This window comes from Orcinus orca, chromosome 9, assembly GCF_937001465.1.
Source record: "Orcinus orca chromosome 9, mOrcOrc1.1, whole genome shotgun sequence".
Taxonomy (NCBI): domain Eukaryota; kingdom Metazoa; phylum Chordata; class Mammalia; order Artiodactyla; family Delphinidae; genus Orcinus; species Orcinus orca.
The window spans coordinates 44,422,520-44,447,202 of NC_064567.1; the positions used below are offsets into that span (position 1 = coordinate 44,422,520).

At 42.0% G+C, this 24,683-nt stretch overlaps 1 protein-coding gene across 9 annotated transcripts in view; it reads left to right on the forward strand.

The window, feature by feature from the left end:
* PDE1C (phosphodiesterase 1C) overlaps positions 1 to 24,683 on the forward strand; it is a 556,804-nt gene that overhangs the window by 284,277 nt on the left and 247,844 nt on the right. For 3 of the 9 annotated variants that reach the window (XM_004269927.4, XM_033428316.2, XM_004269928.4), the window contains exon 2: positions 17,710 to 17,736. The exons of the other annotated variants lie outside the window; for them this stretch is intronic. In XM_004269927.4, coding sequence (XP_004269975.1) covers positions 17,710 to 17,736 — 27 coding nt within the window. The remainder of the gene's footprint in view (positions 1 to 17,709; positions 17,737 to 24,683) is intronic. 9 annotated transcript variants of the gene reach the window in all.

Here is a 24,683-nt window from a genome sequence, read left to right on the forward strand (position 1 = left end):
GTGCTGTCTGTTTTTGGGTACTGAGGAGAGGTGACCTGAAAATATGTGTTATTTTCTGTGAAAAGATTTCATAAACAATGAACTGCTGGTTATCCCAGTCAGGAAGCTGTAGTGACAGCTGTATGGTTACAGCTTGCTTCTCAGTTGACCAGGCAGGTCCCAAAGATACCTTCCATAACCACCAGATACTCATTTCCCAGATATTTGGCATCAAATATCTAGTGCAGATAAAAAAAAAAATAGGTTATCTCCAAGTATATTCTCCAGACCTTCTGTTCCTACCAAGGGCAGTGATGGGAAAACCAGCTCCTTGGCAGTTTGTTTTGCTGCAGTTATTGTTTTTGAAAGCGCGCGCACACACACACACACACACACACACACACACCCCCCAAAACAAGTCAGAAGGGCACTGATCTAAGTTATCTTTATCTTGGGGGAGACCACATTCCAACCAGGATATTCACAGTTTCTAAAGGGAAGCAATAAGGTAGGTGTTTCTTCAAGGTATCCCCATTTAAAGTGCAATTTATAAAAGCCCTTCCATCAATAATCAAAGTGAGTTTCATTGCCATTGATCTAAATGGGAAACCATGCCAAGTAACATGATTTTGGGGTTGTCTGGCTGCTGCAAGCAGAGGCTGTAAACTTATTTGGAAATCTTGTCTTTCTGGTGGCAGGCTCTTCCAACAGTTGAGATGCACGCAATGCAGCACCTCTTTCAGAGAGGTGTTTACAATAAGCTCATGTTATATGTGATGAACACTCCATGTGATCATATTGTGGTCTACACAGAAAGTTTGTTGCGTCCACAAAATCTGGGTCCAAAATATACAATGTCAAAGTGTTGTCAAGCTGGTCTCCTTGACATCCCGGCTGGAGGGACTCATGTGCACACACTCAGGAACAGCTTCTCTCAGGCTGCTTTACAATTCCAACCAACTCCACAGAGCAACTCAGGCTGGGGAAGAGTGTGGGCAAATCAGCCAGGTTGAGGTGGGAAACTTGTGTGAAAAAGCATTCAGAGCTTACAACGCACTGTCTTGTAGCTTCCTCTGTTTCATCTGTTAGGCTTCTCTCCCCAAATTGTTGTCTGCATTTTTGTTTTCAAGTCTCTCGTGTTTACCTAGCACCCTGTACCTTGGAACATAAAAGGTGTGGGTTGATTCTTTTCCAAATGTGTGTTTTTGAATCCTTCTCTTTTTACCCTTCCTACTGAAACACCCTGCCCAACAGCAGTCCCAGGAGATCTGTAGCTTCACTTTCTGATTTGAAAAAGGACATGTTACTATTGTTATGACATTTTTTTTTTTTTTACTACTGTTATGGTTCTTACTACCACTTTTTTTTTTTTTTTTTTAACAAAACAGTTGTGCTATAATAAGTAGCTAAAGATTCCGGAAACCAAAGCGCATGCTTTTTTATACAACTTGGAGTAACACTGTTGCAGTTAACAAAATAGAAACCTTAGGAGATGGAAGGGTGTGTGTCTCTTTGCTCCCACAGTGGATTAACAGTAAGAGAAAGGAAGCTGTTCTTTCAACATTTTAGAAAAACTCAATAGCCAAAATTGAATTTTCATACCAATTTATTACCATGATACCTGTATAGAAGGGGCTTTACAGGTGACCACAGATAGGAATTTGTTTCACCTTGTTTGAGAGCCATCTAAGTTTCAGGACTTGGTCATCTCATGCCTGGACTATTTAGTGGTATTGTCAGTATCTCGCCTACTTAATCTATCCTTGAAGTTTTCATCTCCTCCAGTAGAATGTCAGTTCCTTAGGACAGACACTTTGTGTGTCTTGCTCACTGCTGTACCTCCAGTGCCTAGAACAGGGTTTGGCACATAGTAGATGCTCAATGAATAGGTGATGAAGGAAGCATAAAGACCCAAAGATGAACTTTTCAGTATTCAGAATGAAGGTAAATGTGTATCTGGGTCAGCTTACAGGCCACGTGGTACTATCAACACAATATTCCATGAACTAGATGGGAGGTGGATTTAATTAACATCATTACCCAGGTTGGGCACAGGAATCTAAACTGAGGTGGAACCTGGGCAAGATGTGGCAAAGCCACGACCCAGGGCAGGATCCCACTCTTAGGTTTACCCAGGTTCTCTCTTTTCCTCCCCTTTTCTGCACTTGCCTGGAGTGGTCTTTACCAGCAGCAAGAGGATCGTTGCCAAGAATCTACAGTGTGGAGAATATAGGGGATGGTCCTCTCTATATTACAAGCCCCACACATCCCCCTTTCCATGCTTTCCTTTTTTCTCTAGCACATTTCACTGTCTTAATACTATATATTTAATTTATTTATTATGCTTATTGTCTGTTTCCTCCAATTAAAATAGAAGTTCCTTGAGGAAGGAGCCTCTTTTTTTGTGTTTCCATTTCCTCAGTTGTCCCCCAAGTGCTGTTGTCCTTACTCTATCCTCTGTAGGAGTGGGTGGAATTGTTAAGAGCCCCTCCCAATGCCTGTTTTGTTAGGGAATCTTCCAGCAGGGAAAACATGACGACTGCACTTGCTTCCTCTGATGTTGAGGGGGAGCCTCACGGCTGTATGGTTTTGAGTCATAATTTGTACCCTGGGTCCTGACCAAGAGTTTTTCCTGTTATATGATGACAAAAGGGTGCTTCTATACTTTTTTTTTTTAATTGAGAGCAAGAGAACAAGTTCCACTTATTTCTTGGCATTTATTGTCACAATTGTAATTGAGCTTTTGTATATCTGTTTTGCCCAACTATGAGGTAATCAGTACAATAAGCTTTATGCTTTTATAACACTCTATGAAGATGCTTTTTTTTACATGATCTAAAATAGTATTATGAACATAAATGGAGATATGGTTTATTATGTTTATTGTCTGTTTCCTCCAACTAAAATATAAGTTCCATGAGGACATAGTTTTTTTTTTTTTTTTTTGATCTGTTTTGGTTACTGGAGTATCCCCAGGTGTATGGTTATTAGGGTCACAGACTGGGATTATTGTTTCTGTCTATTCACCAAGCTTTCCCATCCCCCTTATTATGGCAGTAGACCCTCCCCCCTGCCCCCCAGCCCTCCATGGGCTCAAGATCCAGGATTGGCCAACCATAGAATTTCACCATTCTGGCAACAGTGGTTGGTCTCAAGTGTGGCACAGAACCCAGGCAGAAGCAGTAGAGTCCTCCACTGAGATTTTCTGTTGGCTGGGGGAGAGTGCTGCTTTCTCTTCTGGGTTTTCCTGGTGGCTGCTGCTGGCTCCATTTCTTACTGCGTGGAGCAGAGCTTTCAGTGACAGGAGACAGGCCAGAACTTACAGAGAAGCAGAGGGGAGAAGATGGAGTGGAAGTCCCTGGGTCTGCTCCCACAAGCCCCAGTCCCTGCAGTTGTTTCTCTGATTCTGTCTGCTGTCCCAGCTACGCGAATCCGTCAGGCTGTGTTCCTGCATAGGCTACTTCGAGTCTGGTGTCTCTGAAAGTCTTCACTAATACCCCCACTCAAGTACAGAGAACTTAAGTGACTTTTCCAAAGTATACATCAAAGGCGGGGGGGAAATCCAGAGGCCAAGAAGCCTGGATCTTTGGTTTTGTATTTCTTATTTAATAAAGACTTCTCACTCTGTACTTTCTTTCTACTCATCTGAAATTTTTAATAGGGCCATCAGTGTTCAGGCAACAGAAGTTTAGTCAGTTAACATTTGCTGAGTGTCTGTTATGTGCCGGGCACTTTGATAAACTCTGTGCAGAAGTAGATAATCCATAAGGCTGTAAGATATAAGGCTGTAGCTAAAGAGATGAACACCCAGAAGTGTTGACTGTAGTTACAGAGGATACACGGGGAGCTACCTCTGCCTGGGAGGGCCAGAGAAGGTGTGAACAGTGAGCTGCAGACTTACTCGGAGCAGAGTCCTTAGAGTCACAAGGAAGAAACTTGCACAGATTTCTTTCATTCATATCAGCCTTCTGCAGAGATGTGAGGAAAACAAGGAGTCATCCAGTCAGCACAGAGTATATCAGCTCAGAATTCTGAGCTGTTTTTATGGACAACTGGAAAAGCTGTGTCTACTTAACTAGGAATATAGCCTGAGTCTCAGTGCCCTTCCCTATGCTCACCTCTTACCGGTAATCCCAAAAGAGAGGGTGTGGTTGGGTCTAGCTGCTGTCATTCAACATGGAGCTGTTGAACAGAAATCTCCCAGGTCACCTCAGAAGCAGTTGGCCCCTACATTGGTCCCTGGTCCATCAGCTGTACAGGTAACAGGGTTACCTTCCCTGACAAACCCATCCCCAGAGGTCTTAGATATTCTCCTTAAAAGGTAGTTGTGAGGTATCCTCTTGCAGCTCATCTAGTGCAATATTGAGGGATAGATAAAGCTAGTGAATGGAGGTAACAGTGTACAAAGGTACAGAGGTATGGGAGACATTGACACATCAAGGAGGAATGCGAGATAAAGTTGGAAAAAAAGGCATGGGCCAGGTAGTGATACATGGAATTTTAAAAAATTTACTTTTTGTTTTATTGAAAACTATACATGCTCATAGTTTAAGGAGGCAGGTCTTCGACCACGTTACACACACACATACAAATGTGTTCCAGACACTCTCCATTCATCCTTCAGGGAATCTTTTTTTGAATGCATGTAATTTTAAGGAGTTTACACTTTATCCCTTGAGTTCTAAGGAATTGTTAAAAGACTTTAAGCTAGAGAGTAACACAATGAGATTTGAATTTTAGGATGGCTATTCTGGAAGAAGTATGGAGGACAGATTGGAGATGAGACTTGAGGCCTGGAGATCAGTTGGAGAAGATTCTTCAGTTATGGTAGTACCACTGAGGAGGAAAAAATAAGGGGCACAGTTGACATTAGAATGGAGCAGACAGAAAGAGAGAAGGAGAAGTTGTCTTCCAAGCTTGTTTTGTCTCGGATGTATTAGTGAGTTTGGTGCCATTTGCCTTGTTAGAGACCACGGAGAGACGTGCAGGCTTGGATACAACAGAATGATAAATCTGGGTTTAGACGTGCTGGACTGGAGCAGCCTCTGGAAGGTTCAAGTAGCTGGTGGTGATAGCAGCCTGGAACTATGGAGAGACCTTTGGCCTAAGAGCCTCGGGTCTGAGAGTCACGGTTCTGAGTTAAAGCCTTGTGAACAGATGACCCAGGGAAGAGGGGCTTCACCTGAATCTCACTAATAAAGCAATTCCAAAAGAACAATTTTTAAAAATTGATGTTTATTTCCCCCAGATTACATATTTTAGGGTGTTAATTGGGCCTTCCACTCTCCCGTTTAATTGCAAATGTCAGATGGTTCAGCATAATTTTATTGGGCTCTTATTATATACCGGATATTAGGAGCTTCAGAAGAGAAATGAAAGTATCAGGAGAAAAGCCCTGCTATCAGGAAACTTAGAGTCTAGTTAGGGAGACAAGATAATTCTTTATAGAAGTGAAAAGTTATAAAACAACAATAAAAGTATGGGCAATAATTAATTGCTAGGTAAATGACATTGACACAATGCCCTAGGATTTAGAGAAGGAAGACGTTTGTGTTTGAGGGATTGTTTTCGAGTCTTTCTTTTCCTAATAAAGGCCAGTTAAGTCTCCCTGAATTACGTTCTTAATGTATATTGAAGGGGAGAAAGAGGTGAATATCAAAAAGGGTTAAGTAGATTCTTATATTTAGAATGAAATTTTCTTTACTTGAATACTAATGTCATATATTAGTACATCATCACTTGCTTATCAGAATTTGGTTGTGCTAATTTATTAGCTAATTACAACTCAGTATTTAGCAGCCGTTTATTATTTTGGCTAAGGTTTACAGCCTCTGTCGGTAAGCAGCCCTAAGCAAAGAGATTTCTTCATTTCTAGCTCCATTTTCCGTCTTTACTTTTCTTTGGTTCGTAGAAAACTACTTTCCTTGGTTCCAGTTTCCCCATATGGAGGGAAAGTGCTCACATGACCCACCTCATAGCTTTTTGAGAGATGACAAGAAAAGTAATGATTAAATGTGAGACACATAATGTAGTCTGTAACAGCTTTGACCATCACAATTTCCCATGAGTAATACAAATGAATTCTACAACAAATAAAATACTCTATTTCTGGAGAACGTATACTGAATCCATGCAAAGTGCTATATTCTTCAGGCTTATTGGAATGTACTCTTTATTTAAAGACCTTTTGACAGCTCTTATTAAATAAAATAAACAAGTATAAGAAAAATCTAGATGTTCCTAGGTTGTGAAATTATGAAAAATCTTAAGAGAATAATTCAGTCAAGAAGACATCATTCATAACTATAGGTGATGAGTTTTATTTATAAATTTGAATGAATACACACTCATCTATATGCAGCAATCTCATCTATCACTCATTCACTCAGCAAACATTTCTTTAGCACTTACCACGTGGCAGGCACTATGCTAGGCACCAGGGATACAGTGGGAAACAAGATAAATGTCCCCTCCTTTAGGGAGCATTCAGTCTACAGGTAGAGGCAAATGTTAAACATCTAATTCCCCAAATAGATATTTACTGTGATGAGTGCCGCAAAGAAGTACAGGGTGCTGTGGAAACATATAAGAGGGGGCCCACACCAGGTCTAAGAATCAGGGAAACCTTCTCTGAAGAAGTGAGATTTAAGCTGAGATACGAAGAATAAGTAGGTGTTAGTTAAGAGTTGAGGAAGAGTGTTCTGAGGTATCCAAGGCCTGGGAAAATAGCAGGTGCAAAGAGCCAAAGGGACATGACGCCTCCGAGAAGACAAAAGAAGGCCAAGTGGCGGCAGCAAAAGCAGTGTGGAGACAGGAGGCTCAAGGCACAGCTGGAGAAAGGGGCAGATCTTGCCTTTTCTTTTAGACCAGGGAGCCTTAGCAATGGGAAACCACTGTAGGTCTGTGGGGATGTATTTAAGAGATTTTTAGGAGATAGACTCAACAGGATTTGGACTTGGCATGTGAGGGAGAATTGTGGAATTTAGAATAACTCCCAGGTTTTTAGCTTGAATCCACAGGTACTATTTGCTTAGATCGGGATCACTGAGGGGGGATCAAGTTTGCAAGTTTGGTTGTGTGTGGCAGCAGAATGAATGCGGAGTAGAAATCATGAGCTCAGTTTTGGACATATTGAATATGAGAGGCCTATAAGACGTCCCTGAGGAGACATGAGCAGTTGGATAAGAAGGCCAGGAGATTTAAGGAAAGGTCTGTGTTGGAGATATAAGGTACAGCCCAACAAAGTAAGAAGAAAAAATTATATATATATATATATATATATATATATATATATATATATATAAAATAATGATATAATACATATTGTAAATAATATATAATGTGTATAAATACCTATATGTGAATATGTGTATTCATGTCTGTGTCTGAATGATGCTAAATTAATATTCCTATAAAGTTTACAAGTAGAGAGAACATAGTTTAGTGTGACCTCTCTAAATAGTCTGACAGAAGATGCCAGAAGACGATGAGTTTATATATACTTTCTCATTGGCATTTACTTGTTCAACATTTGGGAAAGACCAGCTAGTAGTCAATCTACATGGCTTTGCTTGGAACACTTGTACTGACTGCTTGGTGTCAAGTCCACCACAACATGGGTTTGGAGCAAAGACAGAAACCTGAGGGCTAGGCAGGGTCATTCCCAGTATTCCAGATGCAGAAAGAGACCATGACCCAAGAAGCTAAATGGAATGAGGCCCTCATCACGGACCTTGTGGGGACTGTCAGGCGTGAGCCAGGCAGTGAGACTCGGAGCTTGGAGCCCAGCCCCCTGCAGAAGGGTCTGGTGCAGCTTGGCTGGGTGGAGGCTCCCTAGACCCTGCAGGAGGCTGTCCTGTTGTCTAGGCTCGTCCAGTGGGCGCCGCCTCATGCTGCTGCTCCCAAGGTGTCCTACGTGCACACACCGGGCCTCTGTCTCTCGGGGCATCCACAGTTCTGCCATAGTGCCCACCCTCCACATCAGCTCTGCCTCATTCATGGCCTTTTCCCCGGAAGCTCTTTAAGGCCCTCCAAAAATGGACCTTCCTCCCTTCTTTTCCACTCCCTTCCAAAGACCTGTTGCAGGGACCCAATATTCAATATTCTGCCAAAATATAGCTTTCCTTTCCCTTAAGGCCAGTAGAAGAGTGAGAAGCAACGTGAGGATGTATTTTGACTGAAAGTCACTATTACACATCCAAAGACCATTAAATTCTGTTTATCTAGATTCTAAACAACCAAAATTCTTAAATAAGCAAGACTTTTCCTACACTCTAGAGACATGAAGTAAATCTGGTAGTGAAAGATTAGTCTTTGAAAGCTACTTCCAGGTGTGTTTTTAGGAGTAGTTCAAATTCAGATTAATATCCCACCCCTTTTTTTTCCTCTACGTCTCTGAGTCTTGTCTGAGGATGACTCTAAGGGGTCTTACAATATCTTTAAATTAACCCCCCAAAGTATTTTATATTTCGTATACTACTCTAGGTTGTTACTTGGAACCCTGTCTCCTAACTATGAGAAACTATAAACACTTTCATGAACAGGGTCCTGCATAGCTCATTTGTGAAAGATAAGGATGAATTATTGTAAATCAAGCTTCAAAAATGTTTAGAACTGCCATTTTGTCTATCAAACTACTAACTGAAATTAGTCATGGTTAAACAAATGAAAGAATGGTTCAAAGCACCCATTTGTGGGAGTCTTGGATACTTTCAGTGAGGATAACTGTAGCTGAGGAGAATCTGGTTCAAATGCTCAACTGATTCAGTTGACAGTGGCGCTCAAAATGGTCCCTAGGAGTGCATCTGCTAGCTGAGTGGGTTGGTCTTTTTTTCTGTATTTTGGGGATCGGCCTTACTTTTGCCATATTTAAATTGTTGAAATTTACAGAGCCTATGTCCAGAGAAGAGCCTTCTATAGATGATTCTATTGTGAGAGAAGATTTGAGAGGAAATAGGAAGGACATCTGCTTTCAAGGAGCTGTTGTATTGACTTACATTCACCTGGAATTGTAAATGGCCAATAGCTGCTTTCTGCCGGGAGTAGGTTTTGATAACAAGTTGGGAGGAAAGGTGGAGGAGAGAAGGAAGGAGTTACTACTTGGGGAGATAGGAAAGCCTTAAAAACATTAGACTGGTCACTGAAGTTAAACTTGGCAGAAGATACAGTTTTTGTTCTGGCTAAATCTACATGGGGAAAACAGAGTAGAGAATTCAAGCATCTCTCTGGATAATTCAATTAAAAACCTGCCCCTCCCCTAATTACAGGGATATCTGTGAAGAGTGAGGTTTTGTCTCAGTCCTTTGGATTTATCTCCACTCTGGCATTGTTGTCACAGATATTAAGAAATATTTTTGTTTTCAGCCTTTCTCATTGATGTTTATCGAAACCGGAGATAGGCTCCCAGGAAGTAGGTCACAAAGATCTCTTCCATTCCCATCCACACAGTTTTATTGTACTTAGAACACTGCAAGTGGTTGTAAATATGTGAATGGAGGGGTAGATCATTTATGCAAAAAAGGTACTAATTAGACTTCTACAAGCATGACATTTACTTTGTTTTCTTTAACGACCTTTCCAGTATATTTTCATTGGTGCCACTGATTAGCTCACTGCCCAGCTTTAAGCAGTAGATTTTAAGCTAGAGGGAAATGGTCCTTGGTTTGCTCAAAAATAATGCTTTTCAGAGGAAGATTTCAGCTTTTTGGGGGAGGGGTCCTATTTTGGGGCCTGTTAGACAGTAATCTGAGTGCTGGAATTTTTAACCCAGGCCCAGGAGAGAAAGAAGCATGAACAGGAGATTTGGATTTTTGTGACTGGCCAGCTGTCTGCAGCTAGAAGAGGGGTCTGGGGAGGGGGAGCAATGAAGACGCAGCCCTGTTGGGAATGTGGGCGCAACCGGCGCGGGGTGGATTGACTGTGAGTTGGTGCCGGTCCAGGTGGGGCTTCCTGTGGGGTTGTTTAGTTTGAACTAAACCTTCTCCTCAAGGATTTCTCCTGTTTCCACTGCCCAGCCGGCATTAGATAGAAACACATTTGCTTCCAGAAGTGAGTTAAACATTGATCATCTTATTTACAGCTGTGTTTCGGATTAGCATTCTCTCATTTTTCTGATTTACCAATGCTCAACCCCAAACCACACTCTCGAAGGCTTCCTTCATTTGAATTTGATCTCATCACTTTGGGTTAAACATATTGGAATTTTGTACTTTGGGAGTTGCTGTCCCCAAACATGATCTTCCTTTTCTAAGAGCCCTAAATGAAAGGGTGGGAATCTGTAGGACAATTTTCCCCAATAGACAACCTGGCAGAAAAATTCTCTAGAAAATTTAAGCAAAAACAACTCCTTCCTAATTATTGGGTTATTCCAAGTAAAAGTGAGTTTATATTATTTCATTATTTTGTATTTTTTGTCCTGCCTTGGATCTTTGGCCAACCAGGAAAATAGAATTGTTGCCCATATGGATTTTCATTCTGTAGCTCATCAGTTAAGAAATATTTGAGCTAGTAAGAGAAGTTTCTCATTTTCTCTAATATCTTTCTTCTCCCCACCCCTTCCCCAAATTGTCTGCTGGAAGGTGCCAGGAAACCGCAATTTATATATATTTTCTCATTGGCATTTACTTGCTAAAAATATGGGAAAGGCCATAAAGCTTTGCAAATCTAGGTTTTAACATGGGTATCATGGAAATGAAATCACTGGGAGAAATGAGAAGAAATGTACAAGGGCCTTCCATTCTCAGCAGCATCTAAAGTAGTTCATACAAATGATTTAAGACAGATTCCGTGGAAGTTTCTAGCGATATCCAGCTTTGTTCAGTCGGCACCCCATATGCCAGTAAAAAACAAAACCAGAGGATCATTCAGATCCTCGATCATTTCACAGATATTTGTGGCATTTTATCTCAGTCCACTTTCCCACGAGTGAGCCGCATGTGACCTGAACTCGTGAGAACATGTACTTAACGCCCTGAGTTTTGCTGTGCACTTTTTTTTTTCTGAGCCTGTCCCCCAATCTCCTCTCCCTTGAGGGAACTGAAGCCTGAGAACCAACATTTCCAAAGCTATCTGTGCCTCGGCAGCAATAGTGACCTCAGTAAGGAAGGATGGAGACGGGATCTGATGGGATCTGGAGCAGAGTGAGTCATTATTGCCCAGAAACCCTGGAGAACATTGCGGACAGAACTGGACTTCTCACTGTGTGTGTGGAGTTGTTGCATATTCAACTTCCCAGACCAGAAAATCTTCTTGTGCTCAACTGGGAGGTATCTTGCTGTCAACTTAGAGACTAAGCACAAGTTTTGGTTTTTCTAAGCCAGCTTGTTTGAATATTAAGCCTATTTATAAACCTCATTATTGCAGCAACCATATGGCTCTTACTCAAAGATACTCACTTTAAAAAAGTGAAAGACGCCAGGTGCTTCATGATTTAACCTCAATGCCTAATTGACTCTCACTCACCCAGGCTATCAGGAATGATTCCCAAGTCATCTGTTTGACTTTGGAGTCTGTGAAACTTACATGTGATTGTGGGTATGCCCAGTACTTTGCAAACTGCTAGCCATCAAAAAGCAAACAAAGCTCTTTAAAAGCATCCTGCATCTGCCACACTGTTGTTTCTTTTTTGCTATTTCCTTGCTGTCTCTACTCTGCCCTTAGGTCTAGGTGTACTGTGGCCAGAATCACTCCTTATGCTTGCTTAGTTTCCTCCCTTCTCTCCCAAACTGGGGCCAAGAGAGGTAAAATGAAGTGCAGGGTCTTGAAGTTCAAGGTGTAGATGACACAGCCATGGACAGCTTTGGGGAACCTTTTTAGATATTGGGGGTCAGTGCTCCTTGCTCTTTGATGATACTCCCGTCTCAGTAGCCACTTGTCAGAATGTGATCAGCTGGACGTAAATGGACTGAAGCCTTCCAGGGGAGATTTTTCCAGCTTATCATTTCCCCTGTTCTGTACACATGCATGCACACATAACACGTACACACTATTTGATACTTCTTGGGCAATCCACGATTTCATAGACACATTCCAGAGTTAAACAGACATGGATTTTCAGTGAAGACCAGGAGTCTTTTAATGTGCCTAACAGGTAAGTGGATGTGGTCAAGCAATAATTCTAGTTATAGCATGATATCTCTGTGCTGAGTTATAACTTCTAGAGGATGCTTAGGGATTCTGTGTAAGCAACTCACTGGGCTTCAGTTTTTAGGGAATTATCGATAAAAAGGCTTTTTCTTAAAGATAATTTGAGATATTTCTAAGGATTATCATGGTGTCCAGTTCCTAAATATCTAATTTTACTTTCTTTTTTTCCTGCTTTCTGAGCAACGACCCAGCTTTGACATTAGAGGAAAGTATGTGGGTCTGCTAGGCTAACAGGGATCACTGCTGGGTGGGTGTCAGAGTGTATACAGCCTGCAGGCTCCCTGGGGCGTGTGGGGAGCGAGGAGAGCTGGACAGAGTTTCAGTTCCTCCTCTGCTTAGTAGGACTGAGATTAGCACCTGCTTTCTTTGTGGCTCAAGTGTTCTAAGATGAGGAGAACTGAGAGTATTCAATTTTTCTACTTTAGAAAACAATCTTAAACTTCTTTTTAAAACTTTTTTAATTAATGAAAGGCTTTTTTTTCAAACAAAATTTGGAAACCTATGGAATTATAATACCATTATTACTTATGCAGTACTATTGTTATAAATACAGTAGCTGACTCGTTCTTGAACGTTTACTGGATGCCCAACACTGTGCTAAAACTTTACATTCATTATTACATTCAACTCTCACATCAACCTGTGAAGTGCATATTATTGTTACCCAAATTTTACAGATAAGGAAACTGGTGGCTGGGAAAGTGATGTAAGTTGCCAAAGGTTACATAGCTTATTGGACACAGTAAGTTGAAGAAGGGATTTAGCTTAGGTAAGTGATCCTACACACTGTACTGTAATGCCTCTCTTTAAAAAACAAATGAATAGACAAACAATGCCGTGTGTGTGTGTGTGTGTGTGTGTGTGTGTGTGTGTGTGTGTGTGTGTGTGTGAAGGGTAGAGGGCATTCCGGGGAACAGAGTTTGCAAAGTGCTCTAGGCTTTCATCCATGCGGTTTCCTCAGCCTGGCCTTGTGAAGATGGCCTGCCTTTTGCCTCAGTGTGCAGGTGTGCTCTCTCCATCTCCCACACTGCCGAGATACCAGAGCACGGCAGCTCCTGGTCATTCTCTGTGGTCTGAATTAGCTCAGTCTAGCTACATGAATCTTGAGACTTGTGATGTATTGTTATAAGTTTCAAAAAATTATAAATTTAAAGTAAGTTTGAGAAGCCAAAACAGAAGATTTAAAAACATTCCCTTTGTCTTTAAGGTTATGAATCAGGGGCAAATTCTGTTGAAGTTCTTAAAAACAAAAGGCCAAGAATAAACTAGGTTCTTTTCTAGCTCATTTCCTGCATTTGGACGGAAAGAGCCCAGTATGTTCTGTGGTTGGTTTTGTTTGTTTTTGTCGAGTGTCTAAATTTCCTCCAGGCATCCTTTGACTTCTTTGACTAATTTCCTCAATTTTCTTTGAGGGCTTCAGGGTTTGCTTTCTGTCTCAACCAGTTCAAGGTTCTGTATCCTTAGAAAAGTTACTTAACCTCTCTGAGCCTCATTGCCATCAAGTCTAAAGTGAGGTAAACCTCCTAGGGTCTGTAGGAGGTCAAAGTGAGTTAATTTATGTAACAGACATGGAACAGAGGAGATGCTCAACAATTGTGAGCCTCCTCTCCAGCTTCCCCCCGCCAGCCTTCTCTCATTGCATTCCTCCTGTGTGTAGAAAACCATGACTGTGGTAGATGGTCTCATTGCTTGTAGTAACTCATCACTAAACAGAAAAAAAATGGGTAGAAAGAAAGCATTTTGATCAGTGTCTTGGTGAATTCACTCATTCACGCAACAGCAGTATATTGAACAGCTGTCATTTGTCAAGCACCATGTTAGGCAAGGGAGAAATACTAGCAGATAGTGGACAAGCTATCGATCTTGCCATCAGCATAACAGATGAGCTCTGGCCACCATGGAACACACAAGAGGGATGATCCAGTTTGGGAGGCCCTAGAAGGTTTTCGGGAGAAAGTGATGATTCAGCTGAAAGCTGAAAGCTGAAGGATAAGTAGGACTCAAGCCTCACCATCTTGCCCAGTCAAGATGATCTGTGAGTAGGATCTTGAGTAGAGTAATTTCTATGGATCTGTATTTTCTCTTGTGCTTTAAGTGCTGACCTTCCAGCTCCAGTGTAAGATGACACTTTGGGTTGGGTGTCTTTGGACATGGGGGCTGTCTGTCTAAATGGGACAAGATGGGAAGGGAGAACTTCAGAATCTGTGAAGTCAGGAATGCATCTGTGAAGGTGGGGAGTGAATGTTGGGAAGGTGAGTTGGGCTGAAAATAAGATTTTTTGGTCTCTCTTTTTTGGGTCTACCAAATGCACAACCCATGTTTTGATATGTGTGGGTGGCAGCTACAAATGATGTATTTACTTTGCCAACAGACATTTGTTGTGTACGAACCATGTGCCCGTCGATGTGCATGCCCTTGGGATAGATACAGAGACCCATATGACAGGACCCCTGAGCTCAAGAAACTCAAAACAAGGCGAAAGGGTCCTAAACCTTTTAGAATTCCCCTTACATGGCATGCATGGTACCTGGCAAATTCAGTGCATTGTGTTCTCTGAGATCATTCCTCCCATTTTATAGATGTGGAAGCTAAAGCTTGCTTTAGTGTAGAGCTTGTCTGAGTCTCACAGCTAGAGAGGGAGAAGTTGGATTTTGAACCAGGTTTATCACATTCCAGAACCCTATTGTCTTTCCACAAGGCAATGCAACAGGTGACCCTTCTCTCAGGTGTCATCTTTTAAAAAAAAGTATACATTTTATTACATTTCTTGATTAGCTCAGTACTTTTTAGCCTTAGAACCTGCTCTCTGCCTCTGAATCTGTCTGGCCTGAGCTGGGCTGGTTTGAGGTCGTTAGGCATGCCCTTCTTACCTGCTTGCCCACATACTTACGTATTCCTCCTTGTTGAACTCCTGCCCATCAATCAAAGCTACAAAGCTTCCTGAGCCACCCCTTGTCTTGGTTGTTATACTATAACACTTTTGGTAACATGTATTAATTTCCTTTTTTAGGATTCAGATTCTTTCAGAGAGTAGATCTTAGTAGAGTTATTATGAGTATTAGTGATGTATGTTAAGTGCTTGTTATAGTAGGTGCTGAAATTGGAAGCTATTCTTATTTTTGTTCATTTTGATGCACTCAGCGTTCCCAGCAGTGCCTTTTTTTTTTTTTTTGGTACGCAGGCCTTTCACTGTTGTGGCCTCTCCCGTTGCAGAGCACAGGCTCCGGACGTGCAGGCTCAGCAGCCATGGCTCACGGGCCCAGCCGCTCCGCGGCATGTGGGATCTTCCTGTACCGGGGCACGAACCCGCGTCCCCTACATCGGCAGGCGGACTCTCAACCACTGCGCCACCAGGGAAGCCCCCAGCAGTGCCTTTTTATGATCCTTGGCAAATGTTGGCAGAATTCTGTGGAAGCCAGTAGCAAAGGTTGTCTTCTTCTGGCCTCTGAAGATACACTCTGTTGACAGAACTAGTTGAGTTTCTGGGTGGGAACCAGGGGCATCCATCTGCCCCAACTGCCCGCTTACCTTTGGCCCTTGCACACTCTCACTGGGTTATTTTCCAGTCTTGCCAGAGACTCCCGAGCCCGGTTCATTAGACAGCAGTTCTAACGAGGGCCAAGGGCATGGGTCACACCCACAGCTCACTGTGGTCTGTGCCTGTGGATGAAACCTCTGCCTTTGCTACTGCCTAGAGCGTGTGAGCTGTCACTGCTGGGGTGGGGGGGTGGTCCAGGATGGTCAGTGCACACCCATCACAGCTTTTGGAGGGAGTGCAAAACACTGTTTTAAGCAGTGGGATACAGTGGGGCAGCATACAAAGAATCTGCCTTTGGGGAGCTGACATTCAGGTGGGTTATCTCATTTATTTCTCACCACAAGGTCTTGAAAGAGGTGCTCTGATTATTCCCACTTTACAGATAAAGAAAGTGAGGCTCAGAGGGGTTGAATCTCTGGTCCAACACTGTAGAGCTGAGTGCCACAGCCAAATCGGAACACAGGTAGTTTGCTCTCAAGCCCAAGCCCTAACCCATCTGTTAGTTGACCTTCCTCCCTACATATATGATATAATTCAAACATGTAAATATCTCTGTATAGTCTTCCTATAGATGTATATATCTGTATATGTGACTGTATATGAATATTTTATAAATTTTTATAATTATTCTAATTATAATCATAAGGCTCATTTAAAATAGAAAATATAGAAAATTCATACAAGTACAAATAAAAGTAATGATTCATTAACCTACTACCCTGGGCTCATGATTATCACTCTGGTGTTTTTCCTTATAGATAAATAGGTATCAGTACCTCTCAGGTCAAGATCACATTGCGGGTTCAGTGCCACATGCTCCTTACTTCACTTAACATGTGACACTGCCATGTATGTTTTCATTTAAACAGATGTCACAGGTCATAGGGATTCTGAATTTGAAACATCTGTGCCTTTTTGTAAAGCATGTGTGACATGTAGCTCTATTAGCAAATCAGTAGCTTGGCTTCCTGGTGCAGTGACTGTAATGGGAACGTCGGTGTGGAACCAAGGACAGCTGCATTGCCCTTCCCGGAGATGCTACCGGGAGATACGTTTTCCTCTCCCAGCACTTCCTTTCCTTTAATCCCCTCCATTGAAGAGTCTTTTAAAACTCTTTTGAGGGTCTTCAGAGCCTACAAAAGCTGACACAAATGTGAAAAACGTTGGGATACACTGGAAAATAAACTTTTATGGCCATTTCCTCCTCCAAGGCCACTGTGACCCAGGTGAGATTACCAGGGCCGATGTGACCTCCATTTGATAGATTAAGAAGCCCTGCACCCAGTAGATTTGCCCAAGGCTAAGTGAGGACTCTAAGTAGCAGAGGTGGAGTAGAACTCCAGCTGCTTGTGCTTCCTGGGGACGTGTTCTTCCAGGGGCCTGAGCCCACAGCTTAGCCAGTAGCAAGTTCCTGATTCTGCTCTCACTATGTTGCTTCTAGACTTTCTCATTGTCCCTTTTCTCACATCTTCCTTCTCTGAAGACCTTATGTCTGGTCTTATGGTTTAGTTGCATGATTACACATTTACATTTTAAAAGGCAGGTCTTTAAAGGGACTTCGGTGCTAGCTGATGGGGATAATAGTAACAGTAATGACAGTACAAATAGCTAAGAGTTGTGGACGATTTAATATGTGCCAGATACAAGACACGCTTCACAGCCTTTGCCCACTTAACTCCTCAACAACTCCATGAACCTGGTGAATGAAGGGCTGATGTTTGAACCTGGATCTTGCTATCTTTAAGGTCTGATCTCAACCAAGATGCTACAGTGCTCTCAGAGGGGAAAGAGCAGAATATCGGGGGCAGAGCCATTGAGCTCTTGGGATGCTATGTGTAGCTGATAAGACTACGATTCTCTGCATCCAACCGCAATGTAACACAATAATCCACAACTTTTAAGTGGGTTTTGAGACCCACAAGCCTCACAGAGAGAACTTTCTACAAAGTGTTCACCTCTGCGTCCATCCCCACTGAAGCTATCTTTTTCTAACCTACCACCTGCCGCAGACTCTTTTCTGATGTGTGTTTATGCTTCTTTTCCCACAGGAGGAAATATAAGAAAACGTCCCAGAGGTAAGAGCGTCCCTCTGAGAAAGGGGAACTGGTTGGTTGACTCCTTTGTGTCACAACTCTTCGCAAGTCTGGCTCATGGTGGACGTTCATTGTAATAAACAGTCTCTCAGTTCCTTCTCAGCGAGTTGCCTGCTTTATCTTCGAGTCACTACTGTTTCTGTAATTAAAAATTGATTGCACGCATTTAGTGTGGCACAGTAAGTGTACACCTTCACGTGAGAGTGGATCCGGTGGCTTAAAAAGCTTGTTACTGCTAAGTTATCTAGTGATTTTATTAAAACCTTTGACCAGAGTGGGGCTGGGCTGAGGGCATGTGTAAAGGATTATAGGTGGAGCAGAAAAGGTTTGCAAATGCACGTTTGGTGTTTGGATTCTCCTTTGCCTGATTTGCTGACAAAATGCTATTGAGCTCAAAACATAGATACAAATTCCTTTAAGGGAAGTCTTTTGATTTAACCATGGAATGGGTAATTTAAAGTAGAATATCATCTGTCTTCACCCTCCATTACTCTGTTTTATTGAGAAGAGTTTGGAAAGCACATTCCAAAGAAATAGAGTTGCTTAGACCTTCTGTTCGCCAAGCAGCAGAGGACTACGGCTCAGTCTAAAAGCCTAGTGTCTGCTTTTCATGGATTGACTTTGGTATTATGGCTTTAAACAGATTATATGAGATCAAAAATTGCTGTTGCAATTAAAATCTTCCAGTAGGTTTCAACAATGGTACTTTCAGTGACGACTTTAATCTGACCTCTCCTAGTGGGTCTCATCTCATTGTAGAGGCTCCTATGTCCTATGGTTTCCAAATAAAGTCAGTAATCCAAAGTAGTGGTGTCATCATTTGATGTGCAGTGTGGAGGTGCACAAATCATTGAGAGAAAATGAACTAAAACTTTAAAAGCTTCCTAGACGTTGCTATACTTTTCTAAATATAGTGAGCTTATACAGATGGCTGAATAATTCTGTCTTGTTCAGGTTCATCAGGCTCATGGTAGTAATTGCATGTGAACCACTGAGCAGGGCGTAAATTAATCACTCAGATTAGAGGGCATAGTAGTCTTTAGTAGTAAAAGGTAATTTATCATTTTCACGTGTAGTTAACTTGGGGTATGACATGTTTCAAAGTTGCCTCAATCTTATTTTAAGGGGAGATAAATAGACAGGTAAGAGGGAGTTTCTCAAGAGAACTACTCAAACCTGTCAGGTTTCAAATTACTGTGTCAATTTTTTGGGAAAGCATATTTTTGCATATCTGATGTGAAAGCTGTTGCATTTTTATGTCGATGTAAAAAAAAAACTGGTTTGTATCAGCTTTATTGAAGTCTTAAAAGTGCAAATTAATAGAGGCTTGGTGTGAGCTCTTCTGCTTTTAATCACACGCATATTCTCATGTGAAATATTCCATGTCTACTAATTTATCATTGAGTAACAAACCATCCCCACACTTATGGCTTAGAACAAGGGTTTTACTTTGCTCATGATTTTATAGGTCAGGAATTCAGGAAGGACTTGTCTGAGTGGTTTGGATCTGACCCACCTGGTGTCAGCTGGGGCTGATGTGGATGGAGGATCCACTTCCAAGATCGATTCTTCACTCGCGTGTGGGGAGCTTCGGTGCTCCTTCTTTCTTTCTCTCTCTCCACATGGCCTTCATCCTCCAGAATGTCTCCAGGAGTTTGGGCTTCTACTGCATGGTGGTCTCAGGGGTGTTGCACTCTTAGCTGGCTTCCTAGGCCACGTGTTCCAAGAGAAAAGGAGTGGAAGGTGCTAGTCTCCCTGAAACTGGCTTAATGTTACTTCTTCTGTATCTTATTGGTCAAGCTATTGCAGAATCCACCCAGAGTCATGAGAAGGGGATATAGATTACATCTCTTGATGGAAGGGTATTAAAGAATTTGAGGCCATTTTCATGTATCAAACCTTCAACCTTTATCAGAATGATCTTGCTTGAGACCTTTTCCAGGGATCTGTAAATTTGGAGTGTGTGGATACCTCATTTGATGAATGGTAGACACTTTTAAATACATCTTGATACCCCGTCAGATGCTGGTCTGTTTGAATATATGCTTGTCTATTGGATGATTCATTTGGACTGGGAATAGCTGTGGTTCCTTTTTCATGTTAAGGACAGGTGTACTAGTGTGGACTCAACTGGTTAGTTGAATTCTAAGTGCGGTTATTTGGATTCAGTCAATAATTAGTCAGGTAAAGTTGGTGGCTTCATGTAGGAAAACTAAATGACACAATGCTACATTAAAAAGCTTTAGGTCTTGTAGGTTTGCTTTGTACATAAGGGGAAAAACAGCCCAGGATACAAAAATAATCTACCTTTGTTTAAACTTTTCTTGCTAAGTTTCATTTCGTTTTACTCATGTATTTATTTACCTTCTAAAGCCATGTTAAAGAAAAAAAAAATTGACTAGCTTTCAAAGTCATCATTATCCCACTACAACTCAACTGAGGTAGATATATTTCTTTAAATATTTCATAAAGTACTAGGCAGATTTTAGTAACCCACAAGAATATTTTTTAACATCTTTATTAGAGTATAATTGCTTTACAATGGTGTGTTAGTTTCTGCTGTATAACAAAGCGAATCAGTTATACATATACATGTATCCCCATATCTCTTCCCTTTTGCGTCTCCCTCCCTCCCACCCTCCCTGTCCCACCCCTCTAGGTGGTCACAAAGCACCGAGCTGATCTCCCTGTGCTATGCGGCTGCTTCCCACTAGCTATCTATTTTACATTTGGTAATGTATATATGTCCATGCCGCTCTCTCACTTTGTCCCAGCTTACCCTTCCCCCTCCCTGTGTCCTCAAGTCCATTCTCTAGTAGGTCTGTGTCTTTATTCCCATCCACAAGAATATTTTGATGATAGTGATTCTACTAAGTCTCACTTTTAGTGTTAAGGGAAATGTACTCATCTCTTTCAAGACCAGAATTTCAACAGAAAGAGTGATGTTATAAGTACTCTTTACTGGGTTAGCAAGGGCACCTGTAGGTAGGAGGTAAGCTTCTCCCTGAACAACTTTATTAGATTGGGCTTTAAATAAACACAATTAAGGGGAACCATCCTTTTGCTTTCTGAATGGGGCTTGTCCACGAAGGCCAATCATTTCAAGAGATTTGCTGAAGTGGTGAAATGGTAATTTGAAAGCTAGAGGGGATTACACCGGAAACCTGCTTCCCCATAAAATTCTCATCAGGTTGTTTTCAGTACAGCTGCAGCTTCAGGTTATCAGGTCTGGCTCTGAGAAGTTTGTATCTTTGAGAAAGCATGCCAGACCATGTACAAAATAATCACAAATATCTCTAAATAATCTAATATTTCGGGGCTGCCCCTGAAGAAAAGAATTTCTATGAGGGATGATGTTATAAGCTGAGTCTATATTAGAAGAGCTTCCAACACACACACATGCACACACACTCACTCCCTGTTTCAATGTGCTAGGGAATCTGTGAATGGTCAGCACAATTAGAGGCAGATGTACCAATAAAGACATATCCACAAACCTGAGGGACCTCCACAGACAAGTGTTCTGTTTTCATATGTGTGGGCGGTGGAAATACTTTGGTCAGGATGGCCAGGGGTTGGAGTTTTAAGGCCACCAGATAGCAAAACTCTCAGTGGCATGAAGGTTTTTGTTGATTTGTTTGTTACTGACCCTAGCTTTGTTAAGATCATTTAAGTAGAAGTTCTGGTTCTGACTCTATCTGATTTACTCATTTTATAAATCTAGACATTTCTGTGAACAGTTAACTTTAGCCAAAGTTGTCTCTCTTTTTGTTGATAATCATATTAGATTGATAGTCACACGCATAGCACTTTACAAAAATCTCCGATTTTAACAGAAGTTTACTGAATGCTTACTGTTGCCATACACTGAAATAAATACCGGAAATAAAAAGATACATAAAAAATAGCCTCTGTGAGGAGGTACACAGGCTTGTAGGTGTGACTGTGAAAAAATTATAATAAAATTTGGTAAGTACTATAATAGGTGTAAATACTGAATGTCACTGGGAACAATTAGATCTTTGGGGAGGATTCTTACATTATCGCATGCTCTTTCACTAGATCACAAAAGAGAGCTGACAGTATTTTTTATTTTTCATGGTGCTTGAACGTATGGGCGTATTAAAGTCTAATGGGATAGTTGAGAATTTTTTTTCTTCATGTTGTCAGTTATTTTAAACATGTATGTTTTGCTGATTCTTTAGGCTTTTTCTCAAAGGGGCAAATGGCTCAAAAATATTCTGGACATTAGGAGGAAGACAGTCCAGGATACAAACGTGTGGAAGTAATTGACAGAGTGCGTCTTGCACATGTAGATAACAGAATGGCCTCTATCTGTTGCAAGGCATAACAAGGAGTTATTTTTTTCCCTCAAGTGTCTAATGCCTTCTTTTACTTGGATTTTTATGTGGCTCAGTAATCACACTTGATAAGCCCAATAATTGATTAAATCCAGCAAATGATTTCTTTAGTCAGGTCTGCCCATGTCGTCCTTCATGAATCAGCATACTTAATGAGTCATCAGCAGAACCTCCACCTTTGCTGTTAATAATAGATTGTCTTGTGTGGGCGGGGATGGGTAGGAAGATGAGTGGATATCACCCTTTGGCAAGACTGCCTTCCAAGCACTTGTATTCTTGTGTTAGCAGGTGCATCTTTTGCTGAACTGTGTCCCGTTTCATTCCGGACGTATTAAGACTCATTGGTGAATCCTGAAGCTCTTTTGGCGTCACTGACATAGACTCAGTGGATGTTGTCCCCTACCTTTGTGGTAAAAAAAAGACAGCCAGATAACTTGTGGGGGAAGTTGAAGGGGTGATAGGGTATATCAACGCACATATTTGTGCATGCTTATGGATAACCAATCTTACACACTACTACTTACTCAGTAGTATTGACATTTAGAGCCCAAGTATTAGTGGTGAAATCAGGGGCAAGAGGATCTTCTAAGAAATAAAGTCCTTTAAAAAATATTTTCCAGGGCTTCCCTGGTGGCGCAGTGGTTGAGAGTCTGCCTGCCGATGCAGGGGACACAGGTTTGTGCCCTGGTCTGGGAGGATCCCACGTGCTGCGGAGCGGCTGGGCCCGTGAGCCATGGCCGCTGAGCCTGCGCGTCCGGAGCCTGTGCTCCCCAACGGGAGAGGCCACAACAGTGAGAGGCCCGCATAACGCAAAAAAGAAAAAAAAAATTTCCTATATGTAAAATACTCAAAGTAGTAGGAATGTGTGCATCAGCTATGAGAATACGTCCAGTTTACATTCCAAGTTTGCCAGCTGAGCCAGGGTGACTTTACAATGAATGGTGGCAGACAGAATGCCAGAGAAAGGAGCAAAGTGGTCTGGTTAGGGCACAAATCACAGATGGACACTGAGAATTAGCCACAAAGGCTAATGCCCAAGGGAGTTAACATGGGAAATAGCCTACAAGTACTGTGATTTCAGGTGAAACAGCCAGGGGAGAAAGGAGGGTGATGGAGGGTCCACATAGATAGTTTGGTCAGATTTCAAAGTATCAGGCAACTGCCACTCATCATCCCTCACTCACTCATTCGCCTTCTTAATAGATCAGCAGGAGTCTGGGCAGCACAGGTGCAGGGATCTAGACTCAGAGTCTGTGTAGCAGGAGTTGGGAACGAGGTATGGCGAGAGGGTGCTCTCTCCCTCAGAGGTGGAGTGAGTAGCTCCGGCACTGAGTCTGGGTAGTATATTTAGACACTAGTAACAGGAATGACCTTGGCATCGAGCTGTCATTTTCTGAATCAGGCGGATTGTCTAGGCACAATTCAATCTTCTTTTCTCTTCCATCTTCAGGTCTGATGATTACTACCATTCTCCCACTCATCCAGGATCAACACTTTTGAGTCCTTTTATATGAGCTTCTATTGTGTGTGTTTCTTCAACTTTTCCTTTTTGTTCTCCCCTTTCACCTGTGATACGTGGGTCTCTAACAGGTGGTGGGCTTTTCCTCCGCACTATTTTCATTCTCATCATCTCGGTCCAGTCTCATTATCCATCTCTTTGGGTCTTGAATGGCCTCCTAACCACTCTTGGTCTTCTGGTTTCTTCATCTCCGTTCTGCTTACCCATGTCTGATTCCTTTTTCCACAGTGTCTCTGATGGTGTCACATCTGTTTAGAAAAAAGCAACAGTAACTCAACAGCAACAAACCTCCACTGGCTTCCTTTCAGCTAGTAAAGACTATCTTCTTGTCTGGGATTTTAAGAGTTTCTTCATCTACCTCCATCTCAATTTTCCTGTTTGTCTCTGTTATGCTCTTTCATTCACCCTGAGTTCCAGTCAAGCTCAACTCTTTGCTGACGGTCATATTTGCCTTGTGTTTTCTATCATCCCTTCTTCATTAACAATCTTTCCTTACATTTAGGTCTTTAATCCATTTTGAGTTTATTTTTGTGTATGGTGTTAGGAAGTGTTCTAATTCCATTCTTTTACATGTAGCTGTCGGGTTTTCCCAGCACCACTTATTGAAGAGCCTGTCTTCTTTTTTTTTTTTTGAATTTTATTTTATTTTTAATATAGCAGGTTCTTATTAGTTATCTATTTTATACATATTAGTTACATATGTCAATCCCAATCTCCCAATTCATCCCACCACCACCACCCACTCCCCGCTTTCCCCCCTTGGTGTCCATACGTTTTTTGTTTGTTTGTTTTTGTGCGGTACGCGGGCCTCCCACCGCCGCGGCCCCTCCCGTTGTGGAGCACAGGCTCCAGATGCCCAGGCCCAGCGGCCATGGCCCACGGGCCCAGCCGCTCCGAGGCACGTGGGATCTTCCCGGACCGGGGCACGAACCCGTGTCCCCCGCATCGGTAGGTGGACTCTCAACCACTGCGCCACCAGGGTAGCCCTGTCCATATGTTTGTTCTCTACATCTGTGTCTCTATTTCTACCTTGCAATCTGGTTCATCTG